This window comes from Alosa sapidissima, chromosome 3 (assembly GCF_018492685.1).
Source record: "Alosa sapidissima isolate fAloSap1 chromosome 3, fAloSap1.pri, whole genome shotgun sequence".
Classification (NCBI taxonomy): Eukaryota; Metazoa; Chordata; class Actinopteri; order Clupeiformes; family Clupeidae; genus Alosa; species Alosa sapidissima.
Window position 1 is genome coordinate 32,173,814 of NC_055959.1, and position 24,332 is coordinate 32,198,145.

The 24,332-nt window shown below is 44.4% G+C and overlaps 2 protein-coding genes across 2 annotated transcripts in view; one reads left to right on the forward strand and one right to left on the reverse strand.

Annotated features, from left to right (window-relative positions):
• Positions 1-11,989, forward strand: part of rarab (retinoic acid receptor, alpha b) — a 34,357-nt gene extending 22,368 nt beyond the window's left edge. The window contains 7 exon segments of the mRNA XM_042086579.1: positions 461-556; positions 558-603; positions 6,483-6,643; positions 6,924-7,100; positions 7,430-7,634; positions 8,035-8,193; positions 8,536-11,989. Of these exon segments, the coding sequence (XP_041942513.1) occupies positions 461-556; positions 558-603; positions 6,483-6,643; positions 6,924-7,100; positions 7,430-7,634; positions 8,035-8,193; positions 8,536-8,738 (1,047 nt within the window). The 3' untranslated portion in view covers positions 8,739-11,989.
• Positions 11,990-16,216: 4,227 nt separating this feature from the next.
• LOC121704800 overlaps positions 16,217-24,332 on the reverse strand; it is a 71,655-nt gene continuing 63,539 nt past the window's right edge. Inside the window, exons 22-23 of the mRNA XM_042085294.1 lie at positions 16,925-17,218; positions 16,217-16,481 (exon numbers count right to left, since the gene is read on the reverse strand). Coding sequence (XP_041941228.1) covers positions 16,321-16,481; positions 16,925-17,218 — 455 coding nt within the window. The 3' untranslated portion in view covers positions 16,217-16,320. The remainder of the gene's footprint in view (positions 16,482-16,924; positions 17,219-24,332) is intronic.

Here is a 24,332-nt window from a genome sequence, read left to right on the forward strand (position 1 = left end):
CTGGCGATATAATACCCACCAGTGTGGTGCCACAGCGATCCGCTGACCCCATCGGCATTGATTCTTAAACTGGTGCCCATCTGGCCGGGGCTGCCAACGTGCCCGCTGCTGCTTGCCAAACCTCACACACCACGCCGTGCCCACAAGCTCGTAAAAAACACACCATGCTGTAAATTGCTTTTATGGTTCTGTGGGCTTTTTAAAAAAAAAGTTTTAAGGAGTTGCTAATGATGTTTATTGGGCTCTGCTTGCAGGTTTTTTTCTAGTTGCTGTTGTGTACACAGAGGTGTTTGTGTGTGTGTTGGTGTGTGTGTGTTGGTGTGTGTGTGTGTTGTGGGGGGGGGGGGGATTTCAAGGTGTTGCTGTGAGTGACATGAATGAAAGAACTTAATGAACTAATAGAGCTTCTCTTTTTCTTTCTGTGTGCTCTCCTCTCTCTCGCTCTCTCTCTCTCTCTCAGGGCTTCTTCAGGAGAAGTATACAGAAAAACATGGTGTATACCTGTCACCGGGAGAAGAGTTGCATCATCAACAAGGTCACGCGCAACCGCTGCCAGTACTGGCCGGTTGCAAAAGTGCTTCGAAGTGGGCATGTCCAAAGAGTGTGAGTACCTGTGTGTGTGTGTGGGGGGGTCCAAGTTGTATGGAAGTCTCATTAAGGTGTGGTGTGTGTGTGAAGTATAGTATAGTATATATACTTTTTGATCCCGTGAGGGGAAATTTGGTCTCTGCATTTAACCCAATCCGTGAATTAGTGAAACACAAAACAGCACACAGTGAACACACAGTGAGGTGAAGCACACACTAATCCCGGCGCAGTGAGCTGCCTGCTACAACGGCGGCGCTCGGGGAGCAGTGAGGGGTTAGGTGCCTTGCTCAAGGGCACTTCAGCCGCAGCCCACTGGTCGGGGCTCGAACCGGCAACCCTCCGGTTACAAGTCCAGAGTGCTAACCAGTGGGCCACGGGCTGGCCAAAAGTGTATAAGTATATACTGTGTGCGTGTGTTTGATCACTCACTTTTTTGTGAGCATAGCTTTTATGATGTTCTTGACTGTCTTACCAAGGACACACATATCACACACACACACCCGCACACACACACACGCACGGCGCGCGCCCTTGCTCTACACTGCAATCCCCCAGAGACACCCTCTCCTTCCTCCCCATGTCCTTTCCCCCCATCCTTCCCAGCATGCCTTGTGGCCCACTTTTCATGTGTCAGAGAGTAGCCTTGCGTCCCCCCGGCTCAGCCCTCATCTCCGATCGATAGAAGCGTTTTTCTCTGTTCTGCCTGAGGGCTCCTGTTGGGCCCTCTACTGCCACCTGCTGGCCAGGCTGAGGAAGTGTCCAGTGTCAGTGCTGGCCGTGGGAGGAGAGGACGTTATGCCTGACGTCTCCAGAGAGCGCTTGTGGCCTAATGAGGACACACAGAAATCTGTGTACCACTGATATTGTGAAAGCCAGAGGGCTTTTTTTTGTTTGTACGTTTGTTGTGTTTGTGGCCTGATTTTATATTCGGCAATGTTTATTTTATGTTTACTGAGCCAAAGACATTTTTGTTTCAGAGCGAAAGGGAAATAGTATACATCCTGTTTAGTATCAAATAATGATTTTGTTTGTGTGTAAGAGGGTGGGAAATTAGAATGGAATGAGGGAAGGAAGCCCAAGCATTCTGTGTCCTAATGATGTGTATGTGCATGAAATGAGTATTCATTGTTTGGCCCAAATGCTCACTGCTATGATGAGACCGTTGGTTTGAGCTGGCGTGATGCCATTGGCTGGGAGTAGCCCATGCCATCCACCCAACCCAACCACCTCTCTAGCTGTTAGAGCCATGGGCTATGGTGGGTTTGTGCTGTTTGTCATTCAGATCCAACACAACATCTATATATATACACACACACACACACACACACACACACACAAACACCTACACACACACACTGTACTTGTACAGACCCATGTGCACACGAAGGATGTAAACATGAGGACTAGCACTAGAACTCAAGCAGAAGAGTGAGTGTGTGCTTGGACTGTCGCTAACGGAGCAGCAGCTAACATGCGTGACAGATGCACTTTGCCACTATGTAATCTAGACATCGGAGACATGACATATAGAACCAGCTGCAAGCATGGTTTACTGTGTGTGTGTGTGTGTGTGTGTGTGTGTGTGTGTGTGTGCGCGCGCACGTTTGTGTATGCTGTGACTGATTGGGGATCTGGGGCTAATAGTTCTTTAATGGCTTCATTAGATTGTGTTTTTCTGGGCCCATGCTGGTACCCTTTCCCCTGGAGAAATGAATGTGTGCCTGTGAAAACGAGAGAGAGAGGGAGAAAAACAAGGAGAGGGAGAGAGAGAGAAAAACAAGGAGAGGGAGAGAGAGAGAAAAACAAGGAGAGGGAGAGAGAGAAAAACAAGAATGTAAAGGGGGGAAGAGTGGAGGAGAGGAAAAAGTCATTTTCTTCGTTGTGAGACAGACTCACCAGTAATGAGGCTCCTCACGCCCACAGGGGAAAAGAGGACATCTCAGTGTGTGTGTGTGAGAGGAGAGAGAGAGAGAGAGAGAGAGAGAGAGAGACTCATCTTCAGGATAACACAAGCCTAGATACCTTGAGAACAAGGTGAGTGGTAGGGGAGGATAACTGCTAAAGACTGAAGGCGATCAACAAAGTAGGAGAAACTGTGCGTGTGTGTGTGTGTGGGGGGGTGGGGGGGTGGAGAGACTGAAAAAGAGAGGGTGATGGGGGAGAGATCCAATGAAAAAGAGAGTAGAGAGAGACTGTGAAAAAGAGGGTGATGGAGAGCGATCCAATGATAAAGAGAGGGTGATTCAGAGAGACCTTGAAAAAAGAGAGGGAGAGAGAGGACCGTGGAAAGGAGACTGACAGAGAGGACTGGGATGAGAAGCGAAAGTTTTTTTTTGTCAAAGGAGTTTGTCTTAAGATGCTGAGGCAGAGAAACTGAAGTAGAAGTTTTGGGAGAGGAGAGGAGAACTGGCAGACTGAGCAAAGGACGAGGGACATGGAGAGGAAGGGAGAAAGATGGAAGCGTCTCAGCAGATTAACAGCGTGCGGTCGAGTACAATCAGGCAGAATCAGGAAGTGAAATGAGAGAATGGAGTTGTAAACTCAAAAGAGCAGACCGGAAGGGTTCCGCTCGGGGAGGGTGTCCTGCGGAGAGGCCTGAGCGTGCAGAAGAGAAGAGATGGAGAGGAGAGGAGTGTGAGGAGAGGAGAGAGGAGAGGAGAGGGGGGAGAGGAGAGAGGAGAGAGGAGTGTGAGGAGAGGAGAGGAGGAGAGGAGAGGAGAGGGGGGAGAGGGAGAGGAGTGTGAGGAGAGGAGTGTGAGGAGAGGAGAGGAGAGGAGGAGAGGAGTGTGAGGAGAGGGGAGGAGAGGAGAGGAGAGTAGAGGAGTGTTGAGGAGAGGAGGAGAGATGAGAGGAGAGGAGGAGAGGAGAGATGAGAGGAGAGGAGTGTGAGGAGAGGAGTGTGAGGAGAGGAGGAGAGGAGTGTGAGGAGAGGAGAGAGATGGAGAGGAAGGAGAGGAGAGGAGGAGGAGAGGAGGAGAGGAGAGGAGAGATGAGAGGAGAGGAGTGTGAGGAGAGGAGAGTAGAGAAGAGGAGAGTAGAGAAGAGGAGAGGAGTGTGAGGAGAGAGGAGAGGAGAGGAGGAGGAGAGGAGAGATGAGGAGAGGAGTAAGAGGAGAGTAGAGTAGAGAAGAGGAGAGGAGTGTGAGGAGAGAAGAGGAGTGTGAGGAGAGGAGTGTGAGGAGAGAGGAGAGGAGAGGAGAGAGGAGAGGAGTGTGAGGAGAGGAGAGTAGAGAAGAGGGGAGAGTGATGAGATGAGATGAGAGGAGAGATGAGAGGAGAGATGAGAGGAGAGATGAGAGGAGAGGAGAGATGTGAGGAGAGGAGTGTGAGGAGATGAGAGAAGAGATGAGAGTGAGTGTGAGAGATGAGAGGAGTGTGAGGAGAGGAGTGAGGAGATAAGAGGAGAGATGAGAGGAGAGATGAGGATTGTTTATGTAAAGCACATTGAATGACCTCTGTGTATGAAATGCACTATATAAATAAAACTTGACTTGAAAGATGTGAGGAGAGGAGAGGAGTAGTGAGGAGAGATGAGAGAGGAGAGGAGTGAAGAGTACTCTGCAGCATAAAATAAAGAGAAAACAAACCGTGTAGAGAGAGAGAGAGAGAGAAGATTGGAATTGGGGATGAAATAACGAGGGAAAATGGTGGAGAGGAAAGACTGAGAGAAGAGGAGAGTGAGAGGAAGAAGGGATGAGGAGCGGAGATGCAGTGGGAGGCCTGGCTGAGCCCGTTAAGCCGTTAGCAGAGGCCATATTTGTCATGTGACGTGATTAGATTAGTGTGGCTGTAACGTAAACAGAGGTCATTTGTCAGCGTTATTAACGGTGCCATCAACCAATACTATTCATCACCACACTGCCTGCAGCGTGTGTGTGTGTGTGTGTGTGTTGTGCATCTTGTGAGTGCTTGTTTTGGAGGTGGCCTGAACACTGTATTGTTTTGGTTCACTGCAGTAGGGGAAGTTGGTGTGCAAGTGATCTCTCTCTCTCTCTCTCTCTCTCTCTCTCTCTCTCTCTCTCTCTCTCTCTCTCTCTCTCTCTGTGTGTGTGTGTTTCATCACTGTGAGATGCGTGTTCTTTCTTGCCTCCACTCTCCTACATACATTTTTAATATCCATGTGCCTGTGATTGTGTGCAACTCATGCAGCCTGTGCTTGGGTTTCAAGCATTGGGTAAGGGATCTGTGTGTGTGTGTGTGTGTGGGGTGGGGGGGGGGGAGCATGAGAAGGAGAGATGTGACATGCGTGCACACAGGACTAGATGCTGACACTGCTCAGTATTGGAGCATGAAGACTGAGGGACCACAGAGAATTACATTTCTCCCATCCCTACCTGTCTCTTTCTGCTCAGTGTTCCCGTGTGTGTGTGTGTGTGAGAGAGAGTGTGTTGTTTCCCTCATTGCCTCTCATCTCTGGTTGTGCATGCTCAGCAGGTCGCTGGTTTCCCACTCTTAAGCTCTCTTTCAAGTGTCACTTCAAAGCCGCTCTGCTCCCTTACACATCTGCCATCGTGCTCTTTCTCTCTCTCTCTCCCTCCCTCCCTCTTTCCTGCCTTTTCTCTCTTCCTCAGCTCTCATTCCCCACTCTCCCTCTCTCATTGCCTCTCATCCCCTCTCTCTCCTTCTCTCATCCCCTCTCTCTCCTTCTCTCATCCCCTGTCTCTCTTTCTTTCTCTCTCTGTCTCACTTTGTCTTTCCATTCTTTGAATTGACTCCGTGTGTCCGAGTGTCTCTGCTCTCTCTCCCTCTCTCTTCCTGTTTCTCATCCTTTCTTTCTCTCTCTCTCTCGTTGTCTTTCCATTCTTTGAATTGACACCATTAGGGAACTGAGTGTATCTGGTATCTGTCTACCCTCCCAGCTTTCCTCTGCCTGCCTACTGTGTTTGCACTCTCACACAGGACTTGGCCGCCACCCTGTGGCTGGAAGTGGTATTGCCTGTGATCCACACTATCCGGTTGTTAAGTCGTGATGCAATAACGTGCCTACTGTATATTTTTTTCTGGTTCCAACTCGTCCCAGAGCCGCTCATTATTTTCCAGAGACAGTGAAAGATACTCCTTTTTTTTTTTTTTTTTGGTTTGGCATTCTACTACTTACTTGCTGCTTCAACCTAATAAAATCCTATTTTTCACAGAGGCCTGGACGTTACCCTTGACTACATCATGTAGCTGGTCAGCTACGCTAATTACTTTTAGAGATCAGCGATTTTTTTGTTTTTGTTTTTTGTTTTACCCTCACTAAAAGGGTTGGGTCTGTGACGTCAGATTTAACCACCAAATTGAAACATTAAGACCGTAACTGTAAACGGATGAATTCAGGAAATGGACAGTAATTGTTGGCTATGTGGATGTGTGTCAAAGAGGAATATTTTTGGCAATGAAATAGTAACCTTTATCATTTTAGCTATGCACACTCCCCTAATTGGGTTTAGCTGCGTGCCATTTAACGGGTATCACATGCTACTTAATCTTCCTCTCCGGCTTAAGACGAGTGAGTTCAGGGGCTCACGGTGGCAAGACAATGGGCTTGTTTGTGCTCAGTCTTGTCCTGCTCTGACATTCGAGGTGCTCATTTAGCGCCTTTTTGACGAGATGACGCCATCAGTTTTCCCACACACACACACACACACACACACATGAATGGCTATCTCTATGCATGGACTGGGCTGTGACCATGGATTTGAGAAGGACACAGCTGGGCTATGCTCTTCCTGCTGCCCAAACATCTGTTGTTTTGTTTAGTTTTATTGGCCCAAGAGTCAAGGTGCATGACAAGCTCCTTACTACAGTCACCACTAACCCAGTAGGAGTTCACATCCACGTCAGTGAGTGCACGATCGTATGGTTTGTGTGTGTTTCCTGAATGCCATCTTTGTGTGTCTCTCCTCCCTGTAGCGGTGCGGAATGACCGGAATAAGAAGAAGAAGGAGGAGAAGAAGCCGGAGTGCTCGGAGAGTTACGTGCTGAGCCCCGACACGGAGGACATGATCGAGCGTGTGCGCAAGGCCCACCAGGAGACCTTCCCCTCGCTCTGTCAGCTCGGAAAATACACAACGGTGAGACACACACACACACACACACACACACCTAGAGGAGCTCCCAATATTTATATTTTAACCCTATAAATCTGTTGCCACCAGACTAAAACTCATCCAGTCAGGTTGAGTATACAGTTCACAGATTATTGGAATTTCTTTTTTTTTTTTTTTGTATTTTTTTTTTTTAAACTCTAAGGAAAAATTAAAATGATATGTCAGGTGATGAGTAGTGCTGAAATGCATGTCATGGACGAGATGAGCCCTCAAACGCTTCAATTCTGTGTGTGTGTGACTGCAGAATAACAGTGCGGAGCAGCGTGTGTCGCTGGACGTGGACCTGTGGGATAAGTTCAGCGAGCTGTCCACCAAGTGCATCATCAAGACGGTGGAGTTCGCCAAGCAGCTGCCCGGCTTCACCACGCTCACCATAGCCGACCAGATCACACTTCTCAAGGCCGCCTGCCTCGACATCCTGGTCAGTCAATTCAATTTAATTCAGTTAAATTCATTAAAATTTATTGACATGGTCATTTGATAAGAAATAGTGTTGCCAAAGCAAACACAGTGCAGAAATGTTGACAACAGTAGAACATAGAATTACATAGAATCATACTGTATAACAACAGTAGAACATAAAATTATATAGAATTATACTGTATAACAGTATGGGTGCTTACAGCACAAGCAGACTGACAGTCTCTCTCTCTCTCTCTCTCTCTCTCTCTCTCATATTCCCTCTCTCATCTGTTCTGTCATCTACTCTTCCTGACCTGCGATTCATTTTTTTTTCTTTTGGCTGCTCAGATTCTGAGGATCTGCACGCGGTACACCCCCGACCAGGACACTATGACCTTCTCGGACGGGCTGACGCTGAACCGCACACAGATGCACAACGCCGGCTTCGGGCCGCTGACCGACCTCGTGTTTGCCTTCGCCAACCAGCTGTTGCCACTGGAGATGGACGATGCTGAGACAGGGCTCCTGAGCGCCATCTGTCTGCTGTGCGGAGGTAGGAACTTCCAGAGCACTAATAACAAGGTCCTCTTAGGCAAGTCCCTCCACTCGGCAACCATCTTGTAACGCACTTTGGGCAGTTATGGGGCAGCTATTATTTTGTATTTTTGAATACAAAATAATATGTATTTTTGAATACAAAATAATATGTTTGTTTCCCTGCCTACTGTAATTAACAAAAAAAATAAATAAACTAATAAAATAAGCATCTTATCGGTTATGGCCAAATTGTTAATGTGTAATGTATGTGTGTGGTGGTTCATGAAGCTGACATCAGTGATATAAGGGAGTGCCCAGGCACTAATGTTGTTGTTTGTGTGTGTGCGCGTGCGTGCGTGCGTGCGTGTGTGTGTGTGTGTGTGTGTGTGTGTGTGTGTGTGCGCGCGTGTGCACAGACCGTCAGGACCTGGAGCAGTCGGACAAGGTGGACATCCTGCAGGAGCCCCTCCTGGAGGCTCTGAAGCTCTACGTGAGGAACAGGAGGCCCCACAAGCCCCACATGTTTCCCAAGATGCTCATGAAGATCACAGACCTGCGCAGCATCAGCGCTAAAGGTACACACACACACACACACACACACACAGTTTGGTAGAGTAGTTGTGTGCACATCCCACACTGATACCAGGTGCAGGATAAAGGTACTCGGTAAGATGGAAAGTAGAATGAATATCCGCACCCTGGAGCAGCGATGGACATTAATTCTTAATTTCAACACACAAACACACAAACAAACACACACACACACAGTCTCTCATGGCACTGCTGAAATATGACGTCAAAATCTCCTTTATTTCCTTTTTCCCCTTCTCCACTCTTGTCTTCTGTTTGTCTGTTCTCTCCCTCTCTCCCTCTCTCCACCTCCCTTCCCCCTGTCTTTTCCTCTGTCTGTCTCACAGGGGCGGAGCGAGTGATCACCCTGAAGATGGAGATCCCGGGCTCCATGCCCCCACTCATCCAGGAGATGCTGGAGAACTCCGAGGGCCTGGACAACCGTGAGGGCGGTGGGGCACGTGGCGGCGCGCGCAGCTGCAGTCCCAGCCTCTCCCCGAGCTCAGAGCAGAGCAGCCCCCCGGCCCCGTCGCCCTCACCCTCCCCCTGATCTGGACCCACCTCTCCCTCCCCAACGCCCCCCCCCTCCACACACACACACACACACACACACATATATATACACACACACACACACACATACTTTCACCCTGACCCCACCACACAAAAAACAACCAAACCAAACCCAGGCTCCTCTGGAGAGAAAGAATGGGGAAAGAGAAGACACTTTCAGCGTGAAACTGGAGCCCTTTTAAGCAGGCCGTTGGGCCGGGCCGAGCTGGGTTGGGTTGGACTCAGCTGGACCCACACTCGGACCCACAGCTGAGTTTCTCTGAGTTTCCTCAGTTCTGTTTTTTGTTACTTTAACTTTGGGGAGAGCAGGGAGACTGAGGTCGGCGGGGTGGCTTTGGACAGACCACAACTGGTCAGTCACCTGGCCGGGCTGGGGTGAGGTGGCACTGAGGGAACACTGGTCCAAAGGACCTTCTGATCCTCTCTCTCCAAACTGGAATCGCAGTCCGGGTTCCAAACCTGCTGAGCCAAGCACCCGGGGGTCAGGCCCAGCCAGCCTTGTTCTCTACAGATCCGGGTCCGACGCTGGTCAGTGCGTCCCCTCCAGTCTGCACAACCCAGAGCCGTCCGTCACCTTCAGGACCCCGCCTCTGCGCACCCCATGGCCCACTGTCCAGCTCCAGACTGCTGAGCCGACCTACTCGCCATGGGCAAGAACAGGAAGTCAGGCGTTTTTGCTTCCTGTATATATATGTGTGTGTGCGTGCGTGTGCGCTTGATGGACCCCTCCTCACTTTAGGATCCGCAGACCGCTGAGATGCCGATTGGCTGTTTTGGACTTTGGAGGGAAGGATCAGCCAAAGAGAGGAGGAGAGAGAGAGGGAGAGAGAGAGAGAACCCTGCGGTCAGGCAGGAAATCTCCCGGTGTCCAGATGTTGTCAGGGACGTTTCAAAACTTTCGAAACCCTTTCTTTTCTAATGAGAGCTATATGAATATATAAAATATCTATATTGACAGAATTAAGAACATGATGAACATTTGAATTGTCTTAGGTGGAATGATGCATTAAAATCATTTGTTTTTCTTTCTTACTGATTATCGTCCCTCAGAGTTTAGATACAGTTGTGTTGACTCCACCATCAGCCCTCCTTCACACACTCACACACAAAATTTGTATTCACACCTTGCGGACTGATGTGGTCACTTCTGGGACTGTTGCTGTAGAAGTGACTGGATACTGTTCATGTCATGCACATCAGGGGCACGGTCACTGACAAACACTGTCCAACAAACCAGTTCAAATCACCATGCTCACCAGCTGTAAAGAGTACTGTTATGTTCATGTCCACGAGAGAGACCGAGAGAAAGTGATTCAGAAGAGGTCACTCTGACAGAGGGACAAGTAAGACACATGGAAGATGGCCTTGTGAGTGTTTTGCTCAGGTCCAGTCAGATAATGCAGAGATAGGAGACTATTGCCAAGGAGGACATAATGTGCAAAATATGTATTCTTCTGTCAGTCTCTGGGAAGGTTGATCTCTGTCGACACATGTTAATGCCTTTCATATGAACTTTATTTCTTCTTCTTTGTGTTAAGTTTTCACGGGTGGGGCTGAGGCCTGTGGGGGGGGTTCTAGGGTTAGGGTTGGAGTGGATGGGACTGGACTGGACATGCCCGTAGAGCAGGCATGCTAACAGCTTGTTCTCAAGAGATAGTTAGTCCTCAAGAATGGTGGTGCTCTCATCCCATGATTAGGGTACCCAACCAAAACCAGCTGCATTGTTTTCAGAGAACAAATCAGATGCTTCATTTCCCTTTCCACTGAATGTGATGAACCCCCAACTGACACCGCCCCCCCCCCCCCCACCCACCCTCCCCCCAATCCAGCCTCCCCACCCCCCACTCACTGTGTCTGTATCATGTCCTTATTGTACATGTGTCCTGAACAACAATACTGCCTCTACTACACACACATTCAGTGCACAGCACAGCACCGCACCCCACCCCACAACATAACTGCCTCTATTCTGTGCAAACACCTCCTAACTCCTACCCTGTACGGCTCCCTGTAAAGCTCACGTTTGTACGTTGAAATAAAGTTTGGCTCACTGAAGCACCAAAGTGTGCCTAAAATCACATACTGGCAAAAGGACATGCACTTTAGAAGTGCATGGAAAAAGAATGGGGTTCCATTACTTCACATTATAGGAAAGCACTTCCTGTTTCTGCTTCAGTCTGTCATTACTGGAGCCCATTCAGATTTGGATCCTCCTGTTGAGGACTGAATTATTTTTGAATTATTACTTCTAGAATTCTACAAAAACGATCCATAGTTTCAGTGTTCTTTGTACGGTCTATGGGGAAAATCTTTGAGGGCAATTGTCGCATCATAGTGCGGAACTCTCAGTTTGCGGACATTCTAATCACATATTTGTGACCGTACTCCTCAACAGGTTAACCACAATGTAAGGACAGGACACTGACTTTTTCACAGTCCTTTACTTAAGGCTTAATAGCAAGCAAGTGTGTGATTTCAGGGGCAACAGGTGATACACAGACCTTAACATGGCATTGCTGTAAAACGAGCTCAATGCTCAGTCAACCTCCCTGAATAAGACAATGAATGATGATAGAGGGGGGAAATCCAATGACATGTTAGCTTTGTGTGTTTACAGTGAGCTGTACAGCGTGTTTCTCCTCTCTCCTCCCCCACCAACGTCACTGCCTCCTAGCAGACAATCACCTAACCTGTGGCCAACAGCACTGCCTCTGTGAACACTTCATCCTTGTGTGGTCGAGCAAGCCACGGCCTCACTGCCTCGGCGCTGCGTGTTCAGTAGAACCGCGCTGTCCGAACACTTCATGGGGTTTAGAGAAAAAACAAAATAGTGAATAAACAGCGAAAAAAAAATATGTGTAAAATCACAAAACAGCTACGCAAAATCACTGTGTCACAGCCAAAGCAGGGTCTCTCTCCCTCCCACACACACATGCACGCACGAATGCAAACACACCACAACCAACATCAATTTTCTCTCTTTTTCTTCTCGCTGTCTGTCTTTTCCCCTCTACCTATTTCTCTCTTTCACACACACAAAGGATGGACAGCTGCTCAAGGCGACCCTCTCACCCCTCACAAACAAGGCACAACTCTCTTCGCTCTTTTCCTTGACACTTGTACTACAGCTGGACGCACAAAAATGAAACTGTTATTATTGTCAGATCCTTGGATGAAGAGAATGATGATGTTTAATAAAGAATCATGTTTTGTGTGTGTTTATGATAACATTGAAACTGTCTGGTCTTTTATTCTACTAAATAAGTCTCTCGTGAACCTCTGAATTCAGGCTGCTGCACAGATTAGCGTTATTAGATGCCGTGAATGAACACATGGAAATCACAATTCAATTTACAAAACAATTTTAGTCCTACACTTACTACCTCTACCATTTGTAGTGGTTTTACCAGATCCCCGAGCATTGTGGTGTTTAGTGTTTTAAGCCCCCAACGTCGTCTTACAGGCAGCGCTGCATGGAAGGCACTAGGGTTAGGCAAGGGTTAAGGTTAGGGTTAGGTGCTTGTAACCAGAGGGTTGCCGGTTTGAACCCCGACCAGTAGGAATGGCTGAAGTGCCCTTGAGCAAGGCACCTAACCCCTCACTGCTCCCCGTGCACTGCTGTTGTAGCAGGCAGCTCACTGCGCTGGGATTAGTGTGTGCTTCACCTCACTGTGTGTTCACTGTGTGCTGAGTGTGTTTCACTAATTCACGGATTGGGATAAATGCAGAGACCAAATTTCCCTCACGGGATCAAAAGAGTATATATACTTATATACTTATACTTACTTATGCTTAAGTAAGTGGGAGCAGACCCACCCAGTAATCATTTTGTAGGCAAGTGAAGTTGGCGGCTAATGGTAGCCAGTAATGCTGAATGTTGGATTATTTTAATGCAAGTCTATGACATGCTAAATGACATGCTAAATATGGAGGGAGGGGCTGCCCTGTCCATTTGTATGCACACTGACAAGGGCTATAAAAGCGTAGGTTTTCAATGAATTAAATGACAAATTAAAGGGAAACTTGGCAGGATTTCCCCCTCTGCTGGAGAAATTGTGCATTATGCTATTTCAAACTGTGGAAAAAGGTAACGATAAAGCACATGGATTTGTTTACAAGCTAGCAAAACGGTTAGCATAAGTTCGGCAGACAATGTGGATATTACAAGGTAAGAAACACGATTTAAAACGAGTTTCTTGTTTCTTACTTCTCTTTCCGGGACGGTAGTCTCAATGTTGCAAGGTTGGTTTTCCACCTCGGGACGCTAGGGGCAGCGGGAAAAGTCACCATTTTCACCGGAACAGGTCATTTAACCATCCAAATGATTTCTAAACGGGTTTATTACGTTGAAATAGTTGCCAAGTTCCCCTTTAAAGTCGACGGTCGCAGCGCAGCCTTGAAGTCGACAGTGGGGGCTTAAAACACCATCGAGCTAGTATTATCATGACCTACCTGCTATTCCAATAACATGGTGTGTAGTATTATCATGGCCTAGCTGCTATTCCAATAACATGATATCTTGCCAAGTGTTATAATCTTACATTAAGATAAACAAATCTAGTCAGTATTGTTTTTAGCATTATTTGACTTAAAATAAGTCAAAATCTTCTTAAATTAAGACAAAAAAAAAAAAACAAGCAAATTTATCTGCCAATGGATTAAGAAAATGTACCTCAATTTAAGATGATATTTAAGACAAATTCTCTTAAATTTTAAGATACATTTTCTTAATCCACTGGCAGATAAATTTACTTGTTTTAAGAAGATTTTGCCTAGATTTTTATCTTAATATAAGATTATAACACTAAGTAAGATATCACTTTTTGCAGTGAGTATTACCTTGGCCTAGATGCTATCCCAGTAACATGGTGTGTAGCATTATCATGGCCTAGCTGCTATCCCAGTAACATGGTGTGTAGCATTACTTATGGATTCCAAAGTGTAAAATAGACTTGCTCCTCTGAATGCAGATATTTTAACTTCATGTTAACGCCATGGAACAGATTTACAAATCTTTATTAGGCAGACATACAAACTGATATAAATTTCATACTTTATATACCTTTTGTGCCTAAGCTTTTAATTTTGACGAAAGACGTAAATACCAAAATCACTTCTACTATGGCCAAAGATACAGCACAGTACTGGAGGAAAACACACCATAAAATCACCAAGTAGATTTGACAAACATCTAAACAAAACATTGAAGCAAAAGCACAAAATCTTTACCATATAACATTGGGGCCTACAGACTGCAAATTCATGAAAGACAAGTTCTTCCTCCAGCTAAGATGGTATCTAGTCTGTCTTCAGTTCACTGGCTCTGTTGATTGTGGTACTTCAAATGAAGTCATAGGCCCTGGCATTAAGGACAAACAACAATAAGGTTATTACCATAGTCTTTATATTAGCATATTAAATACCTGGTCCAGCCAGGAGTATGATTTAAAGGATCTATCATATTATAATGGGTGCTCACAGTTTTCGTCATTGATCGCGTTTGTATGCTGTGTCTTCTTTATCTTCAACTGCAACACTGAGCACAGGACTATCAGAAGAAGCATCAGCCTGAGTGTTGCCCCATAGATCACAGAGGGATGTGCAGATGCTGTATGACATGGAGGACCACCACATCAGTCATCAAAAATCAAATACATAAAAGAAGAATTGAACATTGTAATAACTTTAAACAAAAAATAAAACACAATATCAGAACAATAACTAGAAAATGTAATTCTTTGGAATTACCAGTGCATGAAAATGCAAGTCATAGTGGATGACAACGGACAGTTGGAATGGCTGAACAGTTGGATAGTTTAAATGGTTAAATTATTTAATAGTGAATTATTGTAGTGATGACATTTATTTTGAAACAGTTGTGGGCAAAGGAAACAGTTGGCGGGAGTCATAGTTGATGACAACTGACAGTTGGAATGGCTGACCAGTTAAAGGGAAACTTGGCAGGATTTCCCCCTCTGCTGGAGAAATTGTGCATTATGCTATTTCAAACTGTGGAAAAAGGTAACGATAAAGCACATGGATTTGTTTACAAGCTAGCAAAACGGTTAGCATAAGTTCGGCAGACAATGTGGATGTTACAAGGTAAGAAACACGATTTAAAACGAGTTTCTTGTTTCTCACTTCTCTTTCCGGGACGGTAGTCTCAATGTTGCAAGGTTGGTTTTCCACCTGGGGATGCTAGGGGCAGCGGGAAAAGTCACCATTTTCACCGGAACAGGTCATTTAACCATCCAAATGATTTCTAAACGGGTTTATTACGTTGAAATAGTTGCCAAGTTCCCCTTTAAGGAGTTGAGTAGTTTAAATGGTTAAATAATTTAATAGGGAATTATTGCAGTGAGGACTTTTATTTTGAAACAGTTGTCGGTAGAGGAAACAGTTGGCAGGAGTCATAGTTGAAGACAGTTGACAGTTTAAATGGCTGACCAGTTAAACAATTGGATAGTTTAAACAGCTAAATTATTTAAAGTGAATTAATAGATGTGCATCGGTAAATAGTTTATTGGTAGCCTGGCGAGCCAGACCCACATTAAAATGTAGGGTCTGGGCACTCACCGTTCGCAGTGCTCAGTCCGAGGGGCGGGATAATCAGTTGTCTTTCAAATTCCCTCTGCACGCAATAGGACGGAATAGGATATTTGTTTTCAAGTAGCAGGGAATTCAAGCCAAACCGTTGCAACTCTGCCATCAATCATTATGTTAAGCCCACCAAACGACTCTATACACGATTTCAATGTCCTGATTAAGTTTCGATTTCTGGAGCTCACAAGCCAACGGAGAGTTGCTAGACTAGCTAGCTAGCTAGGGGCGCGTCTAGATTTCTAGGCTAGTTTATTGGATGTTGATAGACAGATAGTTTAATAGATGAAGTGAAGAAAAAGAAGTGAAAGAAAGTGGGGAAGAGAAAAGTGAGCTATCCAGTCCAATGGAGAGAGACACAGAGAAGAGGTTCCATTGAAGTTGCTGCAGTCAGTGAGAGAGCACAGGTGCAGTTAATTGCATTCTAAGTCGTTAATAGCCCTTGGAGAGACACAGAGAGAGTTGGCCTAGTTGAGCAGCTGTCAGTTACAGGTGCAAATCAGTTTGATTAGCCCATTGTGATGTCATAGTGCCAATGCAAAGTCTATGGGGAAAAATAAGCTTGATTATGTTAATATCTCAAAAGTATAAAGTTTACAAAAACGAAAAATACATTCCTCAAGTGTCCTTTTCAAGACCTACAGTACATTACAAAGTTTGAATGAAGTTTCTACGTTAAACGGTTGAAGCTGAATTAGACACAGAAATTTGGTGGGAAGAATAAGAAGAAGAAGAAGACTTCAGATAACAGATCATTATGTGTTACAATTATGTGTTATCACACGGAGAATGATACTACACCTTTTATTGTCACATGAAGCTCATTTGTTCTTAATGAGGTGAAGAGACGTGTGGACAAAGTGACCTCGTAGAAGCAGCTGTAGTTCCCTTCATGGAAAAAGTCTGCTTCAGGAAAGTCAAAAGAGGCAGAGTGATTGACCGCCAGCTCAGTCCAGATCTCAGCTGACCTGTCCGAGATGAGGTGGAAAGAGCCTCCTTGGTACTGTGGCTTGGTGGAGCAGACGATGGAGAAGCTTTGGCCCCAGGGGACCTCTGGGCCATGGGGCCCCAAGACCAGCTCTCCCTCTGGGGCACTGACAGAGATGTTGTGACAGGGACACTGGAGGACATACAACACACATGAAAGACATTATATTGCATATGGTAGTGTTAGTTACTAGTAGTAGTTTTTGATTTTTTGCAGTAGGGGGTCTCTGCAGTATATTAAGATATAATTTTAATAATAATGTTTCTAATTAAAATTAAGATCAGAAATGAAAAACAGACCATTGTTTATGGATTTTTTCAGTGAACAAAACAGTCATGCAATTCTTGGAGCATCCTGACATCATACTATTGTGTCAAATTTGCCTAGAACTTTTGCATAGTACTTCATGTGATACAAATAACATGAAATAGATTTTTCTCAGTTTCTCACTGACTACAGAGAAGCTGCAAATTCATGATTACAACTAAACAATCTATGAAAATGTAATGTTAGAAACCTTTCCAAAACAATGTCAAATGAAAAGTAATATGCCGTAAAAGTGGTTAACATCTCACCGTCTACAGAGAAGCTGACAGAATCACTGCAGGAGGAGGTGAAATCACGACTGGACACTCGTGTTTGATACTGGCAGTAGTAGGATCCTCCATGGGCAAAGTCCACCTGATGGATGGTGAAAACAGCAGAGGTTCCTGAGGCTGCCTTTGTCTCTCTGTAGGACCCAGAGAGCTGCTGCAGGGTGAATGTCCCACCCAGGTACTGAGTGGAGATGGAGCAGCTCATCTGGACAGGCTGACCCCAAGATGAATTTCTTTCCGTTTGAAGAGTGAGAACTGGTTTTGGGATTGTAACTGGGAACAAATATAATTAGTTAGCTAGTTTATAAACCTAGAGAAGAAATTAATTTCCACAGATCTCTTCGCTATCAAACCACACCCCCCTCATATCCACACTACACATCACACAGCAGTAGACGTAGCTCTTTACTGAAAACATTAATTTCCCAAAATCACAATGTCTAACTCGTTTATAATCCTTACACATTTTCTACTTTGAGCCGGTTGGTCAGTGACGGATAAGGATTGGTAAGATGAGCAAATCAAAAATATGTTTAAACCTTTAAAACAAAACATGCCTGAGGTTTGTTAAAGTGTATACTTTGTATTTCTGTTATATTCATATTATTTAATATGACGTTTATACTATTTTTTAACAAAAAATAGAACTAACAGCCTGTTAAATTGTCAAATGGTGTAACCACAAAAAATGACAAATATCTAATATTTCACACCTCCTAGAGGTCATGCAATTGTTCTGAGGAAATTATTAGTTTATTTTGTAATATCCTATGAGAATATGTTTTATTATATTTATTTCTAAATTTAAATTATATGGGTTTTCCATTGTACTGAGCAAGACCATATGCTGATAAACATCTTGTTTTTTGTCTATTCTTTGACCATTTGAGTAAAAATGGTTTAAACACCCATTAATGCAGTGTAGTAGAGTATTAAATCATTATCCATATTAACTTTTATATGGATAAATAATCCATAAATAATATTAGTCTTTTAGACAAAATACTGGTTACACCAATTGACATAAAACGTTTACACCAACTGACCATATAACGTCTACAGCAATAGGACAAGAAATCGACACAGAAAATAGGCATCAAGGTAAACTGAACTGGATATTTTAATATATATTCATGTAATTCATCATATTCCAAATCAATAAACATTTTATAACATAAATGAAGAAACAGGATTACAGTAACTTGTGTTCCATTTGATTTCAGCTCATTGTTTTCAAAGAGAGTGCGATAAAGTGTGTGTGTGAGAGAATAAGAGTGAGTAAAGAGTGGGTATAATCATTTCTTCAACAACCATGAACAAACAGGATTGACTTGTTGTGATTTCAGTTAAGTTCTCATACAATTTCCTTTTGTAAAATAACAGCCATTGTTTTGAAAGAGAAAGAGTGAGTGAGTGTGAGTGAGCGAGAGAGAGAGTGTGTGTGAGAGAGAGAGTGAGAGTGTGTGTGTGTGTGTGTGTGTGTGTGTGTGTGAGAGAGAGAGAGAGAGAGAGAGAGAATCATTTTTTTCATTTCTTTCATCACTAAACTGTTTTGATTACATTTTTAATAACCGACAACCATCAGTGTGAGTTCATGCCATCTGATGGCATCTGAACAAATTATTTCACATGAACATAACAATATAAATGAAACAGCGTCTCAGAAACCTAAGACTTGAAATATTCCTGAACAGATAAGTTGAGACTGTGGAAAAAAAGATTAACCTTTCAGGCTGTGTGCTTGGAATTGTTTCCAGGCATCTTCTGGGAGTTTGGAATGACGCGAGTTCACACGTTCTGGCTCAGAAATGATGTGAAGAACATCAGACTCAAAATAGAACAGGATGTCAGGTGGATGAGGCCAGGTAAAGACATTCTTCTTGGCTAGCTGTTGCATGCAGCTTACCTCTACTTGATCCCCAACCACCTGAATGATCTGCCCCACATATGGTTTGTCTTCATATCTGACAAGAGCAAACTTTCCCTGCATACTTTCCTGATCTTCCATGCTGTCAGATGTTGAGGTGGTGGCTGGTGGGTCCCGGAAATCGACTACAGATGGCCCAAGACAGTTGCAGATATTGGGTCTTTTGCAAAAGCATGAAATCTCCCTGTACTGGATCACAGCTGGCTCTGCACAGGTCACCTGGTGAATCTTTAGTGTACCTTTCACAGTTGGAATGAAAGCCGGGACTTTCTCATCATACCTTTCAATTTCTTCTTCTGAGATCCAGTAGCAACAGACACTGGATTCATCCTTCAGGAAGTTGAAGACATCCTCTGCGGTCTGCAAATCCATCCCCCTCAGGACTGCTGCATCAGCAAGCCGCTTTACGGCCCCACCAACGCCATCAGGGGCGCCCTTTCCATGGGCCTTTTCACTAAAATTCCACGAAACATTCTTGAATCCATAAAGAAAAGGCACTGTGCTTAATAAGTAAAATTTTTTCCTGTTCCTATACTGGCTAACAGGCCCATCACTTATTATATGAAGTGAAGAAGGTGGTGATTTGCACTTCAGGATGGCATCCTTCAGTACAGGCTCCAGGTGTGCCCACACAGCACGCTCATCATGGCGGAGTGAGGCAGAGATGGTGGCATAGGAATATGATGTCAGTGCTGTGTATACCACACAGGTATGGATGGTGGTCTGCTTGCGGCTGCCACCGAAATGAAAAGCCTGAATTTCTGTATTTAATTTGCAGCTGTAGTTTTCTGAGAAATCTACATGGATGCAGATTTCATCATCTTGTAGTGTTTCTTTTGTTTCTCTGAGAGCTTTTACTTGATGGATCCAGTTGAATTGGTGTTTGGCCAGAGAGTCAAGCTTCTTGTTGAGAAGACCAAGAAGGTCAGCAGTCTTCCCACTCTGTGTCACCTTGGCAAAGTTGTTGTAGGTTTTTCCCTCCTCTGTGTTGGTGATCCTCGACCACTGCTGCCAAGTCAGAATGTCTTCATCGAGAGGGCCCTCAAATTCCACCTCATTGTAGCAGCATTTCACACACATACGATACATACATTCTTTGCTGGATGCATCACATGCAATACCAGCCAGCAGATCTGAAACACTGTTTGTCTGTAGAATGCCTTTCTGGTACAATCTTTCAACAATGAGCTTGAAATTTTCATGATCAATGCATGCACATGAATTTCTGTCCGAATCTTTGGCTGGAGTAATGTAAAACGGACAGTATCTCGCAAACTGTCTGTATGACAGTCTGTGGTGTCTCAAGACAGTTCCATTGTAGCTGGCATGGATGTCTTTAAGGGAGTGAAGTAGTACTCTCCTTTGTTGTTTTATTTTGTTTTTTGTCACAGTGTCCTTTTTGCCAGACAACATGCGGCTATTCTCCTCTCTGCAAAGAAAGCTGACCACTTGCTCCCTTTTCTCCTCTGACCTTTTCTTTCTGTCCCTCTGTTTGTTCCTCTCTCTAACTTCCTGTTTTTTCTCCCCTTTCTTTTGGTTGTCCAGTTTCCTTTGTAGCCTTTGTGTTTTTGAATTTGCTGTCTTAAGTTCTCTCTTAAGTCGCCAGAGTTCAGACCTGAGCTTTTCCCTGTCCTTCAGCACTGCACTTTGTTGTCTGCTTCTTTTCTGTACTGCCTTTAAAGGGGTTGAGGATGCCTGTGGTACCTCTACATTTGGCTGCACATAATCATGATCATGATCATGAAGATTAACTATGGGTTCCGGAGGGCCAACATGCTGGTCATCTCCTGATGTGTTCATCGATGGGGGAGTAAGGTTTAGAACATCAATCAGTACCCTTTTTTTCTCCCTATACTGTCTCTGGTACTGTTTCCACCTTTTTCTCATCTTCTCCTGATTCTGTCTGGAGAGCTCTGCTACCGGGGTGTTCACAATCTTTCCCTCTCCTTTCCTCGTTTGATAGCTATATACAATGTAAAAATAAAACAATTAGGATATTATACCTAGAATAATAAATCATACTCACTCCTCTCATTTCCACTATCTACATCTCAGACTTTATTCTAGCATTCTTCACATGAAAAATGTGTGTGTGTGTGTGTGTGTGTGTGTGCCTGTGTCCGCGTGTGTGTGTGTGTGTGCTGTTGTGTGTGCACTACCTTTCCCGTCTTTTGGCCAGATAATTTGCCCTTGCAGCAGGATCTGCGTTCACTCGCGCTCTATGGCGAGACACTTTTTCCTTGCTTGTAAGTGGCATCTGTTGGGAGACAAGAAGTACACTTTATTTATAATAAATGTATTTATATTATTTATTTATAATTTAAACATACTATTTACATACATCATAATAAAATATTAAAAATGTATTATGGAAGTTTAAATTAAAAATAAAAAAACTTTGACATTTCAAGAAATCACTTAAATTACAATCTAATTAAACCCTATAAAGCTACTGTTCATGCTAAACAGTTTTTAATCTATTTAAATTATAAAACTAATATAACTGGCACCAAATATGACATACTCTTGGCCCTAAATCTGATCAAATTGGTCTCAATTTCTCCCGGGGACAGTTGCAACAGGGGACGGTTGCAACATGTCTTTTTTCTCCAATCAGAAACAAGCTAGAGTGATGACACTCACACTGCACATGCTCAGTTGGATGCCCCCCCTTGCAGAGAAAAGACAAGGAGATTCCTGAGCTGCTCCAGGATTTATTGAAAAAAAAAACTGTTTTTGAGGTATGAAAGTATTTATTTTCATGAGCTTTGTTTTTGTTAAACTGTTGTCACTGTTTTTTGTGATTCAGCTCAAACTTATATAGTTTAAATGAGTGATATGTTAGCTTTAAGCTAGTATGATTAGCATGTATCAAGGTCACCTTGTTTAGCTAGCACTAGAGGTTTTATCATGGCTGACAGGAACGGGGACAGTTGCAACAGTTGCAACAAATATAAAAACAGACCACATAGCAGTATTTTTAAAAAATGTTCTATAAGTTTACATATAACATTTTCTATAAGTTTTAAATATAATATAATTCATCAAGTAGGAGCAAGGACAGGAGGTTTATGTTTATGTGTGTGTGCATGTGCGCGCATGCATGCAGATGTCTGTGACCATGTCTGTGACCATTTGTTGGTGCAATTTGTTGGTGCAACTAAAAATATACAGTATTTATTTATATTATATTTTATATATATTATATCATATTTATTTAAATATACTATATTTATCTTTCTTTTCAGTATGCCCAGAGTGAGAAAGAGGGTCACAGACAGAGGGGTCCCTCTCCATATTTTGGAGAGAGCCTCTAATATTATCAAAGATGAAGGCAGAGCAGTCAGGGCAGTGGCAAAAGAGTTTGCCATCTGTCACACCACATTATACAGGATCCACAAAAAGAGAGGGAGACTGCAAGCAGAGGGACATGATCAGTTACCAGGTGTTGGCTACTGGAGCAGCAGGAGGGTCTTTACAGACGAACAGGAGAAGAATGTTGGGCAGTATTTAAAAAAGGCAGCTGACCTATACTTTGGGTTATGTCCCAAAGAGGTAAGAGATGAGGGGAAGACTGTTTTATTAAAGGTGCTCTAAGCAAGGCTAAAGCATTTTATGTCACTTACAGCAAACATCACCTTACCATCCGCTAGCTGCCTGTGTCCTGAATACACTGCATAAAAACACAACCTGTGCAAATCTAGCCCACAAAAACATAACAAACTGTTACAGCAAATCACAGACAAGATGCACGTTTAGGAGAGTTTCAATTGCACAGGAGGGAGGGGGAGGAAGTAGTGAGCTGGCTCTCTGTTTTGTTTGCACATCAACAGAAGTGACGTTACCCAGCATCGCTCAGAGCACCTTTTAGGGACATGTTAATATGAGGGAGGGAAAGGATAGAATTAGGCCTAAAGATAATATGATGGATGGTATTTACATTTGTAATCCTTTTATTTCAGGTTAGGAGGTTTGCATATCAGCTGGCCACTCACTATGGGTGCAAATTTCCTGAGCAGTGGAGAGAGACGAGTATGGCTGGGGAAGATTGGTTTTCTGGATTCATGAAGAGGAACACCAGTCTCTCTATTAGACGTCCACAAGCCACAAGCATGTCAAGAGCATCCAGCTTCAACAGGGTGAATGTTGGGAAATTCTTCAACAATCTTAGCAAAGTTCTCGAGAAACACAACTTCCCTCCTCAGAACATTTGGAACGTTGATGAGACGGGCATTACAACAGTCCAGACACCCGACAGGGTTGTGGCCAGACATGGGCAGAAGCAGGTAGGGGCTCTTACCTCAGCTGAGCGGGGAACACTAGTTACAATGGCTTGTGCAGGGAATGCATTTGGCAATACCATACCACCAATGTTGATTTTCCCACGGGTCCATTTCAAGTCCCACTTTGTCCGTGATGGACCGACTGGCTGTATAGGGACGGCCAATCGCACTGGATGGATGCACGAAGCTGACTTTATAGTGTATTTAAAACACTTCCAGCTGCTCCCCAGAGTCCAAAGTCCTGCTGATTTTGGATAATCACCCCTCACACCTTTCCCTCGAGGGTGTCAACTTCTGCCGCAGCAATGGCATTGTGCTCCTGTCATTGCCTCCCCATTGCTCCCATAAAATGCAGCCTCATGACAGGACTACGGGCCTTTAAAAAAGGCAGTAAATTCAGCCTGTGACTCCTGGATGAAAAATCATCCTGGCATGACAATGACCATATATGACATCCCAAGCATTGTCAAGGAGTCTCTCCCTGTTTCAGCAACACCATCAAATGTGCAGGAGGGATTCCGCTGCACAGGGATCTGGCCATTCAAAAGGGACATTTTTCAAGACCATGAATTTTCCCCTTCTCTGGTCACTGATCGACCTCTAGTACCTACCGCTGGGCCTTCAGCTGCTCCTGCGGCCTCCACGTCTCCACCAGTAGCCTCACCTGTTGCCACAGCCTCTGTGTCTCCACCTGTTCATGTGCCTCCTTCAGCAGCTCCTGCGGCCTCCTCCAGTCCTGCAACAGCCTTACCTGCTTCTGAAGCCTCCACCTCATCCACCAGCCTCACCTGAAGCCTCCACCTCTCATCCACCAGCCTCACCTGAAGCCTCCATGTCTTTTCCACCAGCCTCACCTGCTTACTTTTCTCCAGAGGCTATCCGGCCACATCCCAAAGCAGGGCCCAGAAAAATGACCACCAAAGGCAGAAAACGGCGCTCCACTGCCATTCTGACTGACACGCCAGAAAAGATGGCATTGGAGATCGAAAAGAACAACGTTCTTCTCAAGAAGGCAAAAAAAAGAATTGGAGAGAAAAAAAGTTACAAAAAAAAGGGGGAAAGAAGGCCAAAAAAATGAAGAACATAATGCCTGAATCAGAATCAGACGAATTCTGTATCGTTTGTCTTGAGAGTTACTCAAGGTCGAGGGAAGTCTGGTTACAGTGCTGGAGCTGTA